At 45.9% G+C, this 22,531-nt stretch overlaps 1 protein-coding gene across 5 annotated transcripts in view; it reads right to left on the reverse strand.

Moving 5' to 3' along the window:
• IQANK1 (IQ motif and ankyrin repeat containing 1) overlaps positions 1 to 22,531 on the reverse strand; it is a 173,937-nt gene that overhangs the window by 69,879 nt on the left and 81,527 nt on the right. For all 5 annotated transcript variants that reach the window (XM_034763813.1, XM_034763811.1, XM_034763810.1 and 2 more), the window contains 4 exons: positions 19,180 to 19,305; positions 13,049 to 13,188; positions 12,603 to 12,657; positions 11,613 to 11,705 (listed from right to left, as the gene is read on the reverse strand). In XM_034763813.1, coding sequence (XP_034619704.1) covers positions 11,613 to 11,705; positions 12,603 to 12,657; positions 13,049 to 13,188; positions 19,180 to 19,305 — 414 coding nt within the window. The remainder of the gene's footprint in view (positions 1 to 11,612; positions 11,706 to 12,602; positions 12,658 to 13,048; positions 13,189 to 19,179; positions 19,306 to 22,531) is intronic.

A 22,531-nucleotide genomic window follows, 5' to 3' on the forward strand; every position in this document is an offset into this window, starting at 1 on the left:
CCCTCAGTCTTGATTCCCATGGGACCTTACCTATCAGCTCTCTGAGCTTCCCAAAATCTGCCTTCCTGAAATCCATTGTCTCTATTTTGCTGTTCTCCCTTCTACCCTTCCTTAGAATTGCAAAGTCTATGATTTCATGATCACTTTCACCCAGGCTGCCTTCTACTTTCACATTCTCAATGAGTTCCTCCCTATTTGTTAAAATCAAGTCTAGAACAGCTTCCCCCCCAGTAGCTTTTTCAACCTTCTGAAATAAAAAGTTGTCTCCAATGCAGTCCAAGAATTTGTTGGATAGTCTGTTCCCCGCTGTGTTATTTTCCCAACATATATCCGGATAGTTGAAGTCCCCCATCACCACCAAATCTTGGGCTTTGGATGATTTTGTTAGTTGTAGAACATCCCCAACGGTTATTTTCTGGTCTGGAAAGTAAGTCCCTTCCTGCAGCAGTTCACACAGAACAGAGTTTCTAAAGCTGCAAGCGTCATGTACCTTTCCCGGCCATCCCACGTTGATGTTGGTGAAACGTCCCTTGTGATCCACCAATTTTTGCAGCACCATTGAAAAGTACCTCTTGCGGTTTATGTACTGGCTGCCTTGGTGCTCCGGTCCCAAGATAGGGATATGTGTTCCGTCTATCGCCCCACCACAGTTAGGGAATCCCATTGCAGCAAAGCCATCCACTATGACCTGCACATTTCCCAGAGTCACTACCCTTGATAGCAGCAGCTCAGTGATCGCATAGGCTACTTGGATCACAGCAGCCCCCACAGTAGATTTGCCCACTTCAAATTGATTCCCAATTGACTCGTAGCTGTCTGGCACTGCAAGCTTCCAGAGGGCTATCGCCATTCGCTTCTCAACTGTGAGGGCTGCTCTCATCTTGGTATTCTTGCGCTTGAGAGCAGGGGAAAGCAAATCACAAAGTTCCATGAAAGTGCCCTTACGCATGCAAAAGTTTCGCAGCCACTGGGAATCAGCCCAGACCTGCAACACTATGTGGTCCCACCAGTCTGTGCTTGTTTCCTGGGCCCAGAATCGGCATTCCCTGGCATGAACCTGCCCCATTACCACCATGATGTCCAAATTGCCAGGGCCCATGCTTTGAGAGAAGTCTGTGTCCATGTCCTCATCACTCTCGTCACTGCACTGCCGTCGCCTCCTTTTGCAGGTTCTGGTGCTGCATACACTGCAGGATAATGCACGTGGTGTTTACAGTGCTTGTAACTGCCGCTGCGATCTGAGCGGACTCCATGCTTGCCGTGGTATGGCGTCTGCGCGGAAAAAAGGTGCAAAATGATTCTCAGCCGTTGCTCTCAGTGAAGGAGGAGCGACTGATGACGTGGCTTACAGGGTTGGCTTACAGGGAATTAAAATCAACAAAGGGGGTGGGTTTTCATCAAGGAGAAACACACACAACTGTCACACCGAAGCCTGGTCAGTCATGAAACTCGTTTTCAAAGCCTCTGTGATGCGCAGCGCGCCTTGCTGTGCTCTTCTAATCACAAACAGCCTAGTTAACAAACAGCGCCAGCGAGCTTTTAAACGTCCAAAGGCACATTCTACCATGATTCTGCACTTGCTCAGCTTATAGTTGAACTGCTCCTTCCTACTCTCCAGGCTTCATGAGCCATGGGAGCAAGGGTAGGCTGGGGTAGGTGCGACCGCGCGGTGCTGCCGGCTGGGAGAGCAGCCTGAGGCAAAAGCCTCCAGCTCACATGAGGCAGGACTGAATCTCCATTAGTTGAAACTTAAAAAAGAGAATGACCTGGAGTCACTCCCATTTATGTCCAGGTGCCCCCAACCGACTTCACCGAGGCCAGCCAGGAGCACCCATGTCTGCCCAGGTGCCCCTGACCGACCTCACCGAGGTTGGCCAGGCGCAACCAGGAGACAGCAGCAGATGGTACAATACAGCTGCTAACCGTCTTTGCTAACTTGCAAAGGGAAGGAGCTGCTGCTGTGTAGCAATGCAGTACCGCATCTGTCAGCAGCACCCAAGAGATGTACGGTGACAGTGAGCTGAGCGGCCTCCATGCTTGCCGTGGTATGGCATCTGCACGGGTAACCCAGGAGAAAAGGTGAGAAACGATTTTTTGATGTTGCTTTCACGGAGGGAGGAAGGGGGGCCTGACATATACCAGAACCACCCACGACAATGTTTTTGCCCCATCAGGCATTGGGAGCTCAACTCAGAATTCCAATGGGCGGCGGAGACTGCGGGAACTGTGGGATAGCTACCACATTGCAACGCTCCGAAAATTGATGCTAGCCTCGGTACTGTGGACGCACTCCGCCGACTTAATGCACTTAGTGGGGACACACACAATCGACTGTATCAAATCAATTTCTAAAAAATCGACTTCTATTAAATCGACTTAATTTCATAGGGTAGAGATACCCATAGATTCATAGAGTTTAAGCCCAGAAGGAACCACCAAATTATCTACAGTAGAACCTCAGAGTTACAAACACCTTGGGAATGGAGGTTGTGCATAACTCTGAAATGTTTGTAACTATGAACAAAACTTTTTGGTTGTTCTTTCAAAAGTTTATAACTGAACATTGATTTAATACAGCTTTAAAACTTTACTATGCCATAAAATGCTGCTTTTAACCATCTTAATTTAATTTAAATGCATCAAGTACAGAAAGTTTCCTTACCTTGTCAAATCTTTTTTTAAACTTTCCCTTTATTTTTTAGCAGTTTATGTTTAACACAGTACTGTACTGTATTTGACTTTTTTTTGTGTGTCTCTGCTGCTGCCTGATTGCCTGCTTTCGGTTCCAAATGAGGAGTGTGGTTGACCAGTAAGTCATAACTCGGGTGTTTGTAACTGAGGTTGTACTGTAGACTGATCTGTATGTCACAGGTCACCAACACCACAAGAATGAATTGAAAGAGATTCCCTATCTGAACTACTAAGTGGGTGGATCTCGGAAGGTCCTCCCTGACTATTAAACTATTACACTTGGGATAGTGAAAAACTCTTTGATGTCTCCAAAGCATTTGGATGCCATCTCTCCCTCTGACTCACACACAAAGGTCAAAAGTCTTTTCTCACCCTACAATAACTTTGTTTATGATAGGGTTGCTTCAACTACCCCAGAGCTGCTTGGGGTAGTTAATTTGCTATAATAGCTGCAGAAAAGGAGACTGAATTATCTGCTGCAATACTTGAGATGTGTTGTGAATACTGCAGAAGAACAGGTTCATTTGTCTTATTCTGTAGGTGTTTCATTAGAGTATGAACTTAGGGACTGCAATTTTTATCCTCACAAAGGTCATAAGTTTTTGTTTAAACATTGGTTAGATTTTCTCTATACCATTTCTCTGTGAAAATGCCATTCTGGATAGCCCAGAAAATAACTGAGATAGAGGTTTAATGACGATCTCCTGTAAGTCACATTATTACGGGTGGTCCCATCTGCATTTCCATTCTAACAATAGTGTCAAGAGGTTGGTGCTTTCCATTTTTTTCACACCACTACCTTGTCTGTATGTTCCCAAGCCTCATTTACATTCAGGAAGACCGGAATCACACTTTGCACATTCAGAGAACTGTGCCATCAAGCTCTATGGGACTAAAACTTTTCTGCAAGTGTCCCATTATGAGGCTGAGACCAGGAAGTCAGTCCATCCTGCTCCAAAGATTGTCCAAGCATATCTGACCACATATCACAATTATGATAATGTGGCAGGGGTTCAACCCCATGTAACTGTCAGAATTCTCAGCCATGACAAAGGGAGCTTTCATAATCTTCACACTATGTTGTGTGACTGCTACTTTATGTGTTTTAGCAAAAATGTTTCCCTGATTGTGAGACTAGGTGCATGAGGTAATATCTTTTCTTGGACCACCTTCTGTTGGTGAGAGAGACTAGCTTTTGAGCTTCCTCACCAACAGAAGTTGGTCTAGTGAAAGCTATTACCTCACTTACCTTGTCTCTCTTGTATCTTGGAACCAACATGGCTACAACAATCCCTGATTGTGACTTAGTTTTGGGAAAGTGAGAGGTGAAGTCACTTTTGATTCACTCTTGACATGGCATCCAGAACTAATGCTCACTTGTCAGCTCTGCTGTCCTTGTTCATTTAGAACTCTTCAGCCCACCTTCCTATGGGGTTGTCCTGCTCAATGAACTCACACAAGTAGGAATATGCAGCTCCCACTTGAAGAAATTAAGGTTACTTATGTGTAACAAGAGTTCTTCAAGATAATCCTCTGCATATTCACACTCTTCATTCCCCTTCTCCATTTCTTTAGAGTCTTAGGTTAGGAATTCCCAAATTAACTGATGGAACTGAAGTGCAGTTGTGGCAACTCCCCCTTTTATATGCTCAGAAATCTTCAGGATGGGTGGAGGTGGGGAGGGGTGAGCAGACCCAATGCATATGGACATTCAGAAGATTCTGGTGCCTTCTGGAAAGACACCTTGATTGTACAAATGGGAATATCCAGATGCTCCTCTCAAAAAGCTCCATAACCTTCATTTGCTCACCTGTAACTGGAGTTCGAGGTGAACTCTGCATATTCCCACTCATTGGATGTGCTGAAAGTACAGTCTGGATCAGTAAAAGCCTTCAGAAAGCAATGCCTATTGCAGCACCCTCATGCCCCCAGCTCCCCTCCTTCACAGCTCCAAATGTTTGGAGCACAAAAGATAGTGTGACACAACAACTGTCTCAGTTCTTTCTAACACCCCCCTCAAAGCCCTGGGGGGCTGCAGCAGGGTCCCCATTCCCCTTCCAGGAAGGCTCCTGGAGCTCTTCCCCCTGCCTCTGGCTGCAGGAGGAGGCGCAGAGGAGCCAACCTGTTGTTCACAGGAGGGAAGAGGGAAAGGGAGGGCGATTGAGCTTTGATTGGTTGCTCTGCCCTTGGAGGAAGCGGGGCAGTGAGGCAGATAGCCAATCAGAAGGCAGCTTTCCCCCCTGTCCTTCCTCCTCCCCCTGCCACCACTCCACAGGACTCAAATTTGCTAGCTTAAGCTTGCTTTGGGGAATGGAATGTGACGCATGCATAATATTTGAAATACAGAATGTGATCCAGCTCAGCCACTAATTAAAATATAAGGGAAGGGTTTTTTGTTCACACATTTAGTTTTTCAAAAATTTCCACGGCACGCCTGTTCGGGCCCGACGACACCCCGGTTGGGAAACACTGATTAGAAACAAGCTGTATAATGACAGACTCAATGAGCTCTATCTATTTAGGTCAACAACGAGACTGTTAAGAGGCGATTTGATCATAGTATAATAAATATTTACATGAGGATCAGAAATTGGATAATTTTGGGGGATGGAGACCTAAGCCCTGAGGTAAGTGGGGAAGTGGGATACCGGGAGGAAACACAAGGAGGAGAGTGCAACAGCAGAGGCCTTCTGATTCATACTGAGAAAGCAGGGCAATCACCTAGTTATCTTAGGTGCCTGTACACGAACACAAGAAGCCTAGGAAACAAGCAGGAAGAATTGGAAGTCCTGGCACAGTCAAGGAACTATGATGTGATTGGAATAACAGAGACTTGGTGAGATAACTCACATGACTGGAGCACTGTCATGGATGGATATAAACTGTTCAGGAAGGACAGGCAGGGGAGAAAAGGTGGAGGAGTTGCACTGTATGGAAGAGAGTGGTATGATTGCTCAGCGCTCCAGTATGAAACTGGAGAAAACCCTGTTGAGTCTCTTTGGGTTAAGTTTAGAGGCGAGAGGAACAAGGGTGATGTCATGGTGGGCGTCTGCTATAGACCACCGGATCAGAAGGATGAGGTTCTCATGGAGGACTTCAATCACCCTGACATCTTCTGGGAGAGCAATACAGCAGTGCACAGACAATCCAGGAAGTTTTTGGAGAATGTTGTGGACAACTTCCTGGTGTAGGTGCTAGAGGAACCAATTAGGGGCTGTGCTCCTCTTGACCTGCTGTTCACAAAGAGGGAAGAATTGGTAGGGGAAGTAGAAGTGGGTGGCAACCTCGGCAGAAGTGACCGTGAGATGGTTGAGTTCAGGATCCTGACAAAAGGAAGAAAGGAGAGCAGCAGAATATGGACCCTGGACTTCAAAAAAGCAGAGTTTGACTTCCTTAGGGAACTGATGGGCAGGATCCCCTGGGAGGCTAATATGAGGGAGAAAGGAGTCCAGGAGAGCTGGCTGTATTTCAAAGAAGCCTTATTGAGGGTGCAGGAACAAACCATCCTGATGTGGAGAAAGAATAGAAAATATGGCAGGCGATCAGCTTGGCTTAACAGAGAAATCTTCGGTGAGCTTAAACTCAAAAAGGAAGCTTACAAGAAGTGGAAACTTGGACAGATGACTAGGGGGGAGTATAAAGATATTGCTCGAGCATGCAGAGGTGTAATCAGGAAGGCCAAAGCACAATTGGAGTTGCAGCTAGGAAAGGATGTGAAGGGTAACAAGAAGGGTTTCTACAGGTATGTTAGCAACAAGAAGGTCAGGGAAAGTGTGGGACCCTTACTGAATGGGGGAGGCAACTTAGTGACAGAGGATGTAGAAAAAGCTGACGTACTCAATGCTTTTTTTCCCTCGGTCTTCACAGACAAGGTCAGCTCCCAGACTGCTGCACTGGGCAGCACAGTATGGGGAGGAGGTGAGCAGCCCTCAGTGGTAAAAGAACAGGTTAAGGACTATTTAGAAAAGCTGGACATACATAAGTTCATGGGGCCATATGCATTGCATCTGAGGGTGCTCAGGGTGATCTGGGGAGGTCCCAAACGATTGGCAAAAGGCAAATATAGCTCCCATCGTTTAAAAAGTGACGAAGGAGAATCCGGGGAACTACAGACCTGTCATAGAATCATAGAATATCAGGGTTGGAAGGGACCTCAGGAGGTCATCTAGTCCAACCCCCTGCTCAAAGCAGGACCAATTCCCAGCTAAATCATCCCAGCCAGGGCTTTCTCAAGCCGGGCCTTAAAAACCTCCAAGGAAGGAGATTCCACCACCTCCCTAGGTAACGCATTCCAGTGCTTCACCACCCTCCTAATGAAATAGTGTTTCCTAATATCCAACCTAGACCACTCCCACTGCAACTTGAGACCATTGCTCCTTGTTCTGTCATCTGCCACCACTGAGAACAGCCGAGCTCCATCCTCTTTGGAACCCCCTTCAGGTAGTTGAAAGCAGCTATCAAATCTCCCATCATTCTTCTCTTCAGGAGACTAAACAATCCCAGTTCCCTCAGCCTCTCCTCATTAGTCATGTGTGCCAGACCCCTAATCATTTTTGATTAAAGATATTAAACAAAACCGGCCCCAGGACTGACCCTTGGGGCACTCCGCTTGAAACCGGCTGCCAACTAGACATGGAGCCATTGATCACTACCCATTGACCCGACGATCTAGCCAGCTTTCTATCTACCTTACAGTCCATTCATCCAGCCCATACTTCTTTAACTTGGTGGCAAAATACTGTGGGAGACCGTATCAAAAGCTTTGCTAAAGTCAAGGAATAACACATCCACTGCTTTCCCCTCATCCACAGACCCAGTTATCTCATCATAGAAGGCAATTAGGTTAGTCAGGCACGACTTCCCCTTGGTGAAACCATGCTGACTGTTCCTGATCACTTTCCTCTCCTCTAAGTGTTTCATAATTGATTCCTTGAGGAGCTGCTCCATGATTTTTCCAGGGACTGAGGTGAGGCTAACTGGACTGTAGTACCCTGGATCCTCCTTCTTCCCTTTTTTAAAGATGGGCACTACATTAGCCTTTTTCCAGTCATCCGGGACCTCCCCCGATCGCCAGGAGTTTTCAAAAATAATGGCCTATGGCTGTGCAATCTCATCCGCCAACGCCTTTAGCACCCTCGGATGCAGCACATCCAGCCCCAGGGACTTGTGCACATCCAGTTTTTCTAAATAGTCCCAAACCACTTCTTTCTCCACAAAGGGCTGGTCACCTTCTCTCCATACTGTGCTGCCCAGTGCAGTCTCACCTCAGTCCCTGGAAAAATCATGGAACAAGCCCTCAAGGAATTCATTTTGAAGCACTTGGAGGAGAGGAAGGTGATCAGGAACAGTCAACGTAGATTCACCAAGGACAGGTCATGCCTGACCAACCTAATTGCCTTCTATAATGAGATAACTGGCTCTGTGGATATGGGGAAAGCGGTGGATGTGATATACCTTGACTTTAGCAAAACTTTTGATATGGTCTCCCACAGTATTCTTGCCAGCAAGTTAAAAAAAGTATAGATTGGATAAATGGACTATAAGGTGGATAGAAAGCTGGCTAGATCATTGGGCTCAGTGGGTAGTGGGCTTGATGTCTAGTTGGCAGCTGGTATCAAGTGGAGTGCCATGTGGTCTGTCCTGGGGCTGGTTTTGTTCAACATCTTTGTTAATGATTTGGATGATGGGATGGATTGTACCCTCAGCAAGTTTTCCGATGACACTAAACTGGGAGGAGTGGTAGATACACTGGAGCGTAGGGATAGGGTCTAGAGTGACCTAGACAAATTGGAGGATTGGGACAAAAGAAATCTGATGAGGCTCGACAAGGACAAGTGCAGAGTCCTGCACTTAGGATGGAAGAATCCCATGCACTGCTACAGGCTGGGGACTAACTGGCTAAGTGGCAGTTCTGCAGAAAAGGACCTGGGGATTACAGTGGACAAGAAAGTGGATATGAGTCAACAGTGTGCCCTTGTTGCCAAGAAGGCTAACAGCATATTGGGCTGCATTAGTAGGAGCATTGCCAGCAGATCAAGGGAAGTGATTATTCCCCTCTATTCGGCACTGGTGAGGCTACATCTGGAGTATTGCGTCCAGTTTTGGGGCCCCCACTAGAGAAAGGATGTGGACAAATTGGAGAGTCCAGCAGGGGGCAATGAAAATTACTTATGAGGAGTGGATGAGGGAACCGGGCTTATTTAGTCTGCAGAAGAGAAGAGCGAGGACAGATTTGATAGCAGCCTTCAACTACCTGAAGGGGGGTTCCAGAGGATGGAGCTTGGCTGTTCTCAGTGGTGGCAGATGACAGAACAAGGAGCAATGGTCTCAAGTTGCAGTGGAGGAGGTCTAGGTTGGATACTAGGAAAAACTATTTCACTAGGAGGGTGGTGAAGCACTGGAATGGGTTAACTAGGGAGGTGGTGGAATCTCCATCCTTAGAGGTTTTTAAGGCCCAGCTTGACAAATCCCTGTCTGGGATGATTTAGTTGGGGTTGGTCCTGCTTTGGACAGGGGGTTGGACTAGATGACCTCCTGAGGTCTCTTCCAACCCTAATCTTCTATGATTCTAAGGGCTCTTCTATCTAGCAAACAAAGATCTGATGATTGCAAGATTAAATTAGACAAATTCAGACTAGAAACAAGGCTCAAAATTTTAACAATGAGGGTAATTAACCATTGGAATAATTTACCAAGCATTGTGGTGAATTCTCCTGTGTCAGATATGTGATCTTGGACGTGTAGAACCTTCAAAAGATTATACTGAGATGTAACAGATGCTATGGGAGTGAAACTGGCAGACCTGGTGCCAGCTCAGGCCAAGATACCCATGCCTCAGTTGAATACTGACAAACAGAGCTAAAAATCAGCCTGGCTCACTTATGTGTTAGTATTGTTAAAACAGATATTAGAATTATAAGAATGTGTTCAGAGTTTATTGAATGCTTGTGAGCTGCTGCATGCATTAATCTCACCTAAAACAGCTGTATCCCACATTGTAATGTAATATTTGCAGTGCTTTGTAACTGTAAATGACCAGACAGGAGAGAGACGTTAATTAGTGTGAAATACTGGTCTCCGACAAAAGGTGTTATGGCCTGCCCAACAAGGAAGGCCCACTGACCACCCCACAGACCAGCCTGGAAGATTAAAGAGGACAAAAGAAAGACTTTGTTGTTTACTCTTCCAATCTCCGAGAATATAAGTCTTGCAAGTGAATTGCTCCCATCAGCTGAGTTGGCAGCTCAAAGCAGAAGTGAGGAAGTGAATAAAACCCCCGAACAAACAGGAAATGTATCTTTATATTGCTTGGACTCTGGGGGAACAAGGATTACTAGAATAAACAAAAGATCCCAGTGCTTATCCTGGGCTAGCCCTAAAGGACATACAGACATTGCTTATTACAGAAGCTTTTATTACTTTTTGAAAGTTAAGATTTTAAGTCAATATCTGCATTAACCTTGTAAAAAACTCGTTTCCTTTTCCTATTTAGTAAATCTTTAGATAGTTTAGTATAGGATTGGCTACAAGCGTTGTCTTTGGTGTGAGCTCCAACATGCAATTCAGGACTGGGCGTAACCTGAATATTGCTGTTATTCGTGGTGAAATGGCCATCTATCACAATGGCAAGCTTCCCTGGATGGCGAAACAGGGAGTACCCCAGGGGACTGTCTGTGACTCCATGTTAAGGCTGTTACAGTGCCTAAGGAGTATACCTTTGATAACTGGTTGGTGAAATCTAACTATAGACTCTCAGCCAGTCTGGGGTTTGTGCCTGTTTTTGTAACAATCTGCCCTGAGGTTGGTACTCATGCTCTTGAGCCTCTGCAGGACAGCTTGACAATGGGTACAGTAAATCTCCCCAAGCTCTTGTATCTATAACTGTTCTGTATCTTTTTCAGATAAAGATTGTGTTCTAGCTCCATGGGGAAGGGAAGGATTAGAGAGCTAACTCCAGTAACTACAATAAGTGTGTGTGTGGGGGGGGGGGAATCCTGCAAATCCCAGGACAGGTAAACAACTCCAGATACTTACCAACTCGTGGGGGGAATTACACATACTGATTCAGACCAGGTTCAAGGACCCAGATGACAAAAAAGGGTTTTTGGTAGAAAGGCTCAGCCTGAACTGACTGAGTGACCTTCATTTGATTCTCAAATTAACATGAGACTGTAACTGAGAGGGAAAAACCCTGCTGTCGGGTTTGAAGAACTGGAAACCTACCAGGGTCTCCATGTGGATGATGGGTGTCACCTAGTAAGCTTAGCATGCATGTAGACAATTTTTTTTAATTATATGTACTCTGTAATGCTTTTGTCCTAAATATACTGTATATATTGTGCTTTGTGAAACAACCATCATAGCCACTGGGAGAGAGCAGAACTGCAGGCACTGAACTAAAGTCAGACCTGCTGGGATAAGCACAGCGAATTGGAAGGGGGACTGCAAGCCTAAATACCCAGTCTGGAGGGAGAGGGACATGGGTCCCTGCCCATAGAGAGGTGGTGGCTGGAGGGCTGAGACTTAAAGCGGTGCCTTTGAGCTGACCAAGCCAGAGGTGCCGTTAGCCCTGGAACTGTGGTATCTCCATCACTGGACGTTCTAACAAAGTTTGGATATTTTCTAAAAGATATGCTCTAATGTAAATAGGAATTCATTCAGGGAACTCCTATGGCCTGTGTTAAGCAGGTCAGACTAGATGATCACAACGGTCCCTTCTAGCCTAATAATCTATGAGCCCCACCTTCCAATGAGACACAATGTTGGGTGCACTGTACAGACCTCCTACCCAAATATTCTGAAAGGATGTGGCAGAGAGCCCCAAGCTGCCCCTTAGGTCTAATGGAGCAAAGGCAGCTTGGAACCTCTGTGGAGTCCTTTCCCTTCAGGCCTAATGGGGCAGAAGGGCCTGGAAGCCTCACCTGCAGGGTCAGCTCTGCATTGACCATCTGCTTTCTCTGACACTTGTCATGCTCCGTGATTCTCCTGTTCAGTTCACAGTAGGCCTGCTGCAGCTGCATGGGAGGAAAAAGGAGGAAACAGATGGAAAGATGAAGATGCCCCACAACACAACTTTATCTTAGGTGGGGAGGAAAGCAGAATCCTTTGTCACACCAGTAAGGCTTAAATTCCATGTCCCTATGCTCTAGATGAGGCTGCAACTTTCCTGTCACACAGAGGGGATAAATTCTACCCTACTGTTCTCAGGAGGGACAGTAAACCCCTGATCTGGATCAGATGGGGGGGGGGGGGGGTAGCTCAGTGGTTTGGGGATTGGCCTGCTAAACCTTGGGGTTGTGAGTTCAATCCTTGAGGGGGCCACTTGGGGATCTTGGGCAAAATCAGTACTTGGTCCTGCTAGTGAAGGCAGGGGGCTGGACTCAATGACCTTTCAAGGTCCCTTCCAGTTCTAGGAGATGGGATATCTCCATTAATTATAATTATTATAAGATGTTGGGACCAGTTGGCTGACTGTATAAAAAGGTCAAAGGGGACTGACCAGCAGCTAGGGCAAGCTGGTTGGCAGTCTCTATGCAAGTGCAACTGAGCAGCATGAATATCTGTCCCAGGCATGCACCGTGAGGAGTACAGAACATATATCATCAACTCTCTCTTGGAGAGAGAGTAGCAGGAATTGCATTTTCTCCATGCAGGTACAAACCAGTCTTGCACAAATTACACCAATTAGCAAGTGCTGCCCCTCTCTTTAAGACTAGAAGGGCTGACAACTGTAAGTCCAGAGATCAACATCTAAACACATACCAATTCCAACTCAGTCCCTTCAGGGATCAGCTGAGCAGGAAAGTTGGGCACTGAAGAAGAAGTATGGCCACTGCAGGGAAAGGCTGGAAATGGGGGAACAATGATACCTTGGGGGCTGTTTAATAGTTTCTAAAAAGAGCAGGCCTGACCTCCTTGTTACATCTCTCTTGCGTTTTAGCCAGCTGCTCCACCTCCTCGTTCATTCTATGGGAAAGAATAACACAGTTCAGTCTCTGAGTCCCTCTCAGTGGGGAGGGGCATGGCAGCACTGCAGTTTCTGGACCCCCTTCTCTGATTCTAAAAGATGTCCTGATCAGACAAGGTGAGGAAAAGGAACCAAATGACATCACCTGCTGCAATGGGACAAACTCTTGGGCAACATCTGGAACATAAACTTGAGGTTCCTTCTTTTATCCCTTCTTATCTTACTATTCTGCCTCTTTCTTAGCTTCTTTTGCCTTTTGTCTCATAAAGTCCAAGTTCTCAAACTGTAACCCATTCAAAAGGTAAAAAACCCTTTCAGTAGAACAGTGTTTGTGACTGCTGTACCTAACTATCTTCCCTTTCCTGGCTAGGGCTGGGGTGCAGGTCTCACCGGTGAGTCTCAGCTTCTTTCTGCTTCTTTTCCAGCAAGGCTCTTCTTTGCTGTTCTGCCTCCATCTTCTGTAGCATCAACTCGGTCAGGCTGATGTCCCAGGAGTGCAGAATGGCAACCAAGCTGTCCAAAGAAGCAATCTTATTGGAAAAAAACACAAACACCATTACATCAACCTCAGCCTAGATCAATCCATACAAGCGGTCCATTTCCTGGACACTACTGTACTAATAAGCGATGGTCACATAAATACCACCCTATACCGGAAACCTACTGACCGCTACACTTACCTACATGCCTCCAGCTTCCATCCAGGACACACCACACGATCCATTGTCTACAGCCAAGCTCTAAGATATAACCGCATTTGCTCCAATCCCTCAGATAGAGACAAGCACCTACAAGATCTCTATCAAGCATTCTTAAAACGACAATACCCACCTGCTGAAGTGAAAAAACAGATTGACAGAGCCAGACGAGTACCCAGAAGTCACCTCCTACAAGACAGGCCCAACAAAGAAAATAACAGAACACCACTAGCTGTCACCTTCAGCCCCCAACTAAAACCTCTCCAGCGCATCATCAGAGATCTACAACCTATCCTGAAAGATGATCCTTTACTCTCACAGATCTTGGGAGACAGACCTGTCCTCGCTTACAGACAACCCCCCAACCTAAAGCAAATACTCACCAGCAACCACACATCACTGAACAAAAACACTGACCCAGGAACCTATCCTTGTAACAAAGCCCGATGCCAACTCTGTCCACATATCTATTCAAGTGACATCATCATAGGACCTAATCACATCAGCCATACCATCAGGGGCTCATTCACCTGCACATCTACCAATGTGATATATGCCATCATGTGCCAGCAATGCCCTTCTGCCATGTACATTGGCCAAACCGGACAGTCTCTACGCAAAAGAATTAATGGACACAAATCTGACATCAGGAATCATAATACTCGAAAACCAGTGGGAGAACACTTTAACCTGTCTGGCCATTCAATGACAGACCTGCGGGTGGCTATCTTACAACAGAAAAACGTCAAAAACAGACTCCAATGAGAGATTGCTGAGCTGGAATTGATATGCAAACTAGACACAATCAACTCAGGATTGAATAAGGACTGGGAATGGCTGAGCCATTACAAACATTGAATCTATCTCCCCTTGTAAGTATTCTCACACTTCTTATCAAACTGTCTGTACTGGGCTATCTTGATTATCACTTCAAAAGTTTTTTTTCTCTTACTTAATTGGCCTCTCAGAGTTGGTAAGACAACTCCCACCTGTTCATGCTCTCTGTATATGTGTGTATATATATATCCTCAATATTTACTCCACTCTATATGCATCCGAAGAAGTGGGCTGTAGTCCATGAAAGCTTATGCTCTAATAAATTTGTTAGTCTCTAAGGTGCCACAAGTACTCCTGTTCTTTTTACAAACACCATTGTGACTGTAAATATATAAATTAATGGCTGCGAATTACCCTCCAAACTCCAATCTCAGCAGCACCAACAATGCGTATTAGGGCTGGGATCATAACCCTTCATCTAAGAGAAGTGGGACCAAAGAAAGGGCAATCTGCACCACTAACGTCATAGGGACTGCCAACCCCGTGTAGTTTCCTTAATCCAAATAATCACTCTTAACTTGAGGGACTGTCCTGTTGACACTATTTTACTCTTTGCATGAATGAACCTGATAGGACGATTTATCTCACCCTTGTAGTTAAACAGGCTGCACCACTGTATGAGTGCCTATCAACAATCCTTTGCTCACATAAAGAATGGTTACTTACCCTACATTAACTGTAGCTCGAGATGTGTTCTCTGCATAGGATTCTGGTTTTGGTGCTCATGTGCCCCATGTATATAAGATCGGATTCTTTGGAATAGCAGTGTATGTCAGGGCCATGCCTATACCCTGGGCATTGTTGCAACCCCTCACCGCTGAAGTTATAAGGGGCAGGATGGCCTCAACCACCTCTTAGTTCCCTTGCCAATAAGGATCCTGTGTGGACAATACATCTAAAGAACTACAGGTGCTGTAGGGTAAATAACTACTTTCTTTTTCAAGTGATTGTCTGTACAGATTCCGCTCTTCATCACTAGCAAGCAGTATCCTTCCTAAGAGATAGGTAAGAGGAATATCACCTGGAGGACTGCTCTACCAAAGCTTTGAATCTGACCTAGAGGCCTGAACCAAGGCATAGCGGGGACCACACAAAAATGAGGAAGTTAGTTAAACAGAAATTAAGAGGTACAACGCCAAAAATGAAATCCCTGCAAGCTGCATGGAAGCTTTTTAAATACACCATAATAGAGACTCAACTTAAATGTATCCCCAAATTAAAAAATATAGTAAGAGAACCAAAGAAGTGCAGCCAGGGCTAAACAACAAAGTAAAAAAAAAACCACTGAGAGACAAAAAAGCATCCTTTAACAATTGGAAGTTAAATCCTAGTGAGGAAAATAGAAAGGAGCCTAAACTCTGGCAAATGAAGTGTAAAAATATAATTAAGAAGGCCAAAAAAAAAAGGAAGAATTTGAAGAACAGCTATCCAAAGACTCAAAAAGTAATAGCAAAAATTTTTTTAAGTATATCAGAAGCAAGAAGCCTGCTAAAGACCAGTAGGGCGACTGGAGAATTGAGATGTTAAAGGAGCACTCAAGGCGGGTTCCATAGAGCATGGAGCTAGGCTGTTCTCAGTGGTGGCAGATGACAGAACAAGGAGCAATGGTCTCAAGTTGCAGTGGGGGAGGTCTAGGTTGGATATTAGGAAAAATATTTCCCTGGGAAGATGGTGAAGCACTGGAATGGGTTACCGAAGGTGGTGGTGGAATCTCCATCCTTAGAGGTTTTTGAGGTCAGGCTTGACAAAGCCCTGGCTGGTATGATTTAGTTGGGGTTGGTCCTGCTTTGAGCAGGGGGTTGGACTAGATATCTCCTGAGGTCCCTTCCAACCCTGATATTCTATGATTCTATGGCCCTCAGAGGATACTGAGAGGGGGCAGAGCGTTCTGGGGAGTCCTACTCAGTCAGGTGTATAGCCAGTGCTGTTGGAATATGAGATGGACCTGGTCTCTCCGTTGCCTCCAAAAGCATCTAACATTGGGAACTCCAGTACTGGTCTTACTGCCAGCGCAGAGAAGTATACAGGTATGATGACCCCATCAATGACATTATAGCACTCTGATTCACTGATGTCTTCAGCACCATGGTGTTCTGTACTGACTAGTTCTGGGTCAGTTTCCTCAGTGATGGAGTGGTCTGCTGTGGGTTGTTGTTTTTTTTTTTTTTTTTAAATACTGGTGTGCATATTACTGTCACAGGGAAAGTAGTAGGAGCAGTACCTGGTGCAGCACAACGCTTGCTCTGGGCAACAATGGACAGTGCCAGATTTGCCTTCACACTGTGCAAGGCTTCGGATAGGAACTCCATCTCCCAGTGGGTAAGGGAGATCTACATCTCCTTTGGTGCTGGATGTCTTCGGGCCTCTGTGTTATGTTGAAGTAGAAGCAGAAGAGGAATAGGGCTTGTGAACATCTGTGGTGTTTGGGATAGTATTACAGCTCACAGGAGCACATGAGGCCGGATGCGCTGCATCCGAGGGTGCTGAAGGAGCTGGCGGATGTGATTGCAGAGCCATTGGCCATTATCTTTGAAAACTCATGGCGATCCGGGGAGGTCCCAGATGACTGGAAAAAGGCTAATGTAGTGCCCATCTTTTAAAAAGGGAAGGAGGAGGATCCGGGGAACTACAGGCCAGTCAGCCTCACCTCAGTCCCTGGAAAAATCATGGAGCAGGTCCCCAAGGAATCAATTCTGAAGCACTTAGAGGAGAGGAAAGTGATTAGGAACAGTCAGCATGGATTCGTCAAGGGCAAGTCATACCTGACTAACCTAATTGCCTTCTATGACGAGATAACTGGGTCTGTGGATGAGGGGAAAGCAGTGGATGTATTATTCCTTGACTTTAGCAAAGCTTTTGATATGGTATCACACAGCATTCTTGCCAGCAAGTTAAAGAAGTATGGGCTGGATGAATGGACTATAAGGTGGATAGAAAGCTGGCTAGATCATCGGGCTCAACGGGCAGTGATCAATGGCTCCATGTCTAGTTGGCAGCCGGTATCAAGTGGAGTGCCCTAAGGGTCGGTCCTGGGGCCAGTTTTGTTCAATATCTTCATTAATGATCTGGAGGATGGCGTGGATTGCACCTTCAGCAACTTTGCAGATGACACTAAACTCGGAGGAGTGGTAGATACGCTGGAGGGTAGGAATAGGATACAGAGGGACCTAGACAAATGAGAGGATTGGACCAAAAGAAATCTGATGAGGCTCAACAAGGACAAGTGCAGAGTCCTGCACTTAGGACGGAAGAATCCCATGCACTGCTACAGACTAGGGACCAAATGGCTAGGCAGCAGTTCTGCAGAAAAGGACCACAGGGGTTACAGTGGATGAGAAGCTGGATATGAGTTGACAGTGTGCCCTTTTTGCCAAGAAGGGTAATGGCATTTTGGGCTGTATAAGTAGGGGCATTGCCAGCAGATCGAGGGACATGATCATTCCCCTCTATTCGACATTGGTGAGGCCTCATCTGGAGTACTGTGTCCAGTTTTGGGCCCCACACTACAAGAAGGATGTGGAAAAATTGGAAAGAGTCCATAGGAGGGCAACAAAAATTATTAGGGGTCTGGAGCACATGACTTATGAGGAGAGGCTGAGGGAACTGAGATTGTTTAGTCTACAGAAAAGAAGAATGAGGGGGGATTTGATAGCTGCTTTCAACTACCTGAAAGGGAGTTCCAAAGGGGATGGATCTAGACTGTTCTCAGTGGTAGCAGATGACAGAACACAGAGTAATGGTCTCAAGTTGCAGTGGGGGAGGTTTAGGTTGGATATTAGGAAAAACTTTTTCACTAGGAGGGTGGTGAAGCACTGGAATGGGTTACCTAGGGAGGTGGTGGAATCTCCTTCCTTGGAGGTTTTTAAGGTCAAGCTTGACAAAGCCCTGGCTGGGATGATTTAGTTGGGGATTGGTCCAGCTATGAGCAGGGGGTTGGACTAGATGACCTCCTGAGGTCCCTTCCAACCCTGATATTTTATGATTCTATGATGGACTGAGACAAATGGGGAGGTTTCTTGGCCAGCTTGTCTGGATCAGACAACACTTGCATCAAAGCCTCCAGAAGATGTAACTTCAGTCTGCCCTCTCTGGATTGAAGTCTGTACTTTGAAAATCTTACATTAAGTAGTGCTCAGGCATATGGTCTTTGCCTAAGCATAGGAGATGCTGAGCATCAATCATGGGCTTTGCTGAGTCCCAGGTAGAAGAGATCTTGAATCCTGGAGCCTTGCCTTTAGGCATTTTGATCTTATGTATGGGAGGGGGGGTGTCTAACCATGTACAGAGGCTGGCATGGGGCCGGGGGCCAGAAATCCTATCAAAACACTGTTTCCACAGGGAATAGAGGACAGGTATGCTAACTAATGAACTGTAAATAGCGAATCAGAAAACAATAGCTAAATAATCTCTTGCAGATTGGAGGTCACTGAGATCGCAGGGCTCCATGTTGAAGCCATAGATGGTCAGAAGAAACTGAAAGGCTGTTCAGGCTGCCCTGCTCCTTATACCCTTGGCTACGGTGGTTGCAGGGGCTCCCAGGATGCAGGGGAATTCCCGTGGGACGCACTTATTCAAAAGAATACGATCGCATGTGCACAGGGCATATGTGCAGCAAGAATGGAATCTGTGTGCACAATCACTCAAAGAATGAAACAGCAGTTAAACTGAAACTAAATGGACAACTCAATTCAAAGTCACATGCCTGGCTGAAAATGCTTTACTTGCTCTTGTTACAAGTAACACCTAAGATCAGTAGAGCTAAGAGAAAAAAGGATATTATTTTCACCTCTGTTTTCAGGTTTACTTCCAACAGTTTATAGCACTCTGTGTAGAGTCAGTGCCACTGCACCCCCTGCATAGTCAGTCAATATCCACTCTTGTTTGTGAGGCTCATTCAGGGAGCAGAGGAGACAATATAAGAGACCAAAAAACAAAAAGAAACAATGTTATTGTAAGGCAAAGGGAAATAGAACAAATTGCCCCTACTTGTTCAGGCGTGTTGCCATCATCAGCATAAAGTCTGGGGTCTGCTCCATATTGAAGAAGCGTCTCCACTGCAGCCATGTGACCACCAAAAGCAGCACGATAAAGAGGGGTCCTGCCAAAAGCTCCCTACACAAATAAAAACAATAAACATGAGGAAAATAGTGTCTGACAGTCACATATAGCAATCTGCTATCATCAATGCTCTGCACATCTTCTCCCAACCTGCATAAAGGACAACCTATAAAGCTCCCTCTCCCACTGCAGAAGTGGGTACCAGCAGAGCCTGATTAAAGCAATTTGGGGCCCTAGACACCCTCACATGGGGTCTCTTCTGTGCCACAACCCTACTCCTCCACACCATCATCCCATCCCTGCTTAGGGTTGTAATGGCCAGGGCCACGCTCATCTGGGTGACCTGACAACCTCAGAAATGGAGCACTTGGGAGTGGGGATGGGGAGAGGAAGCCAGAGCATGTAAGAATTCTTTAAAAAGGGTTTACCAGTATTTATTTTATCTACACCCATTTACTTTCAGTCCTATTTCCCTGTAAGTTTCCCTTTGTGTACCCAAAGTGTTTTTATTCTCTAGGAAGTCCAAAGTCTTTATAGGGAGGCAGAGCCCAGCCTGTGCCCAAACTTGGTACCTTCTTTTCCAAGGTGTTACTGCTCCTCAGACAATGATCTGGTGCTGTCTTTAAAACTCCCCTCTCTGGAATTGTTCCCTCAGCCTCAGAATGAGGTGGGGCTGATTTATGTAAATCCTAGATCCCTTCCACTCCCAGCAGCTTCTGAGAGGATTTGTGATTGATTAGAGCCAGCTGAATCACATCCTAGTTCTAATTTTCTGGGGTAGTCCACTACCTACAGATTCTTGGGGTTGTTTGGGTTTTTTCACCCTTGTGACAGTTCATTCTCTCATAGTCACACATATAAGAGCAACCTGCTGGGCTAGTGGGTGGTCTACCATTGCTCCCCCTTGTGCAGGCTGTGGTCCCCCTCCTTTCTAGAACATCACTCTATTGTCATACAAGCTGGGTTCTGTCCAGAGGGAAGGAGGTCTCAGCCCCTACTCATCTGGGCAGGAAATGCCATGTCTGCATCTTTCCCACTCAAACGATAATGGAGGTGACTGCAGCACGTACACTGAGTCCACTTTTCATGTGGTGTCAGCAAAGGCCCTCATGCAGAGATAGCAACTAATGGTCCCTCTTTTTGTTTTCTTCTTGTGTGTGGAACAAATGGCTGCCCAAGCTCATAGCACAGCCTCTCCCACCCTCACACATTCCCTTCATCCTCTATCCTCTCCCTCATTACATCTGCTCCTTTCATTCATTCTCCTTCCTGCCTCTTCATTCATTCCAGATCCTACATTCATTTCAATGAGACTTTATTAGCATGACAAGCTACAGAAGTGTTTCCAAAGTGGAAGGAAGAGACAGACTGTTCAGGTCTCTGTCAGAAGTGGATTCAACCCACCCACAATAGGATCTCACACTGCATTTGAGGTTTCAACTTTTGCCCATTTATCATTCCTATCCAGTCCTGAGCTGCTAGCAGGTTGCTCCACAGCATGATGCTTTGTCACTCTTTTCCCCCACAGTCAATAACAGTTTTCCTCATCACTTTTTGATGACACATCTTTATGATACCTGATAACTTGAAAAAACATCCATCTTGCTCTTCCTCTTATTTGCAATATTGGCCTAGAAAATGTTTGTCTCAATCTCTCCTCTTACATTGGCTGCACAGTTGCTCTTTTCTGAGTTTAAACACTTTCTCTTCACTATTCTCCATTTTCCTTATCCCTCTCTTCCCCATCCCCTTCATCATGTTTGTTAAATTTGAGTGCTCAGTCATTCATTCTGCACACAGAAAAGGAAAGAGGCCACTAGGAGATGTGCAGTGCCTTTGGTCTCTTTTCTTTCTTGGCCACGCAGGTTCATCAGAGCCAACAGCTGAGTCCTCCCCACAGCTGAGTCCCATTTCCCTGGTACAGTGACACACGCCTCAGAGGGGCTCCTCATAGTGGAAGGCCAATCCTCCCAGGGCCCCCTGGGCAAGCTAAGAAGTTTTCCCTTTTCCCTTGCCTCCATCCCCCCCTCCATTAGAGCCAGAAGAGTGACAGGGTCCTCTTCAGCACAGCAGGGGCCTAGTTGCCTCTGGTGGTAGGTGTGGGGCTAGCCATGTCTTCTTTCTGCTGGAGGCTCTCTGCAGTCTCAGATAAACATTACTGCATCAGTTACACTTGAGTCATATTTTCAAACTTTACTTTTTTTTTAATGGAAGTGGAGGTTCTGGCTTCAAGTGATTTCAGGATCTGGGGCCTTAGGTATAAGTTTATAATGCCTATGTAAAGTAGTTATGGAACATGATCCACATTCATAGCCTGAGAAGCAGGCTCCTACCCCACTAATATCAGAAGGGCTGACTTCACCAAATTGTTATTTTCTGAAGGGAAAAGGGATTTGGGGGTGAAGGTAGGAGGACTGACTACCAGGAGGGAGACATTGGAACATAACTAAAAGAAAGGCAATTGATCAGTGTGTGAAGATGGGAAGGGCACAAGAGAAATTAATAGGTAATGCTATAATTTAGTCATGGATATTTTTAGTAAAAATCATGGACAGGTTATAGAAACATAGAAGATTAGGGTTGAAAGAGACCTCAGGAGGTCATCTAGTCCAACCCACTGCTCAAAGCAGAACCAACCCCAACTAAATCATCCCAGCCAGTGCTTTGTCAAGCCAGGCCTTGAAAACCTTTAAGGATGGAGATTCCACCACCTCCCTAGGTAATCCATTCCAGTGCTTCACCACAGTCCTAGAGAAATAGTTTTTTCCTAATATCCAACCTAGACCTCCCCTACTGCAACTTGAGACCATTACTCCTTGTTCTGTCATCTGCCACCACTGAGAACTGCCTAGCTCCATCCACTGGAACCCCCCTTCAGGTAGCTGAAGGCTGCTATCAAATCCTCCCTCACTCTTCTCTTCTGCAGACTAAATAAGCCCAGTTCCCTCAGCCTCTCCTCATAAGTCATATGCCCCAGCCCCCTGATCATTTCATTGCTCTCCGCTGGACTCTCTCCAATTTGTCCACATCCTTTCTGTAGTGGGGGGGCTCAAAACTGGACGCAATACTTCAAATGTGGCCTCACCAGTGCCGAATAGAGGGGAATAATCACTTCCCTCAATCTGCTGGCAATGCTCCTACTTATACAGCCCAATATGCCATTGGCCTTCTTGGCAATGAGGGCACACTGCTGACTCATATCCAGCTTCTCATCCACTGTAATCCCCAGGTCTTTTTCTGCAGAACTGCTGCTTAGCCAGTCGGTCCCCAGCCTGTAGCA

The sequence above is a fragment of the Trachemys scripta genome, chromosome 2, assembly GCF_013100865.1.
Source record: "Trachemys scripta elegans isolate TJP31775 chromosome 2, CAS_Tse_1.0, whole genome shotgun sequence".
NCBI lineage: Eukaryota > Metazoa > Chordata > Testudines > Emydidae > Trachemys > Trachemys scripta.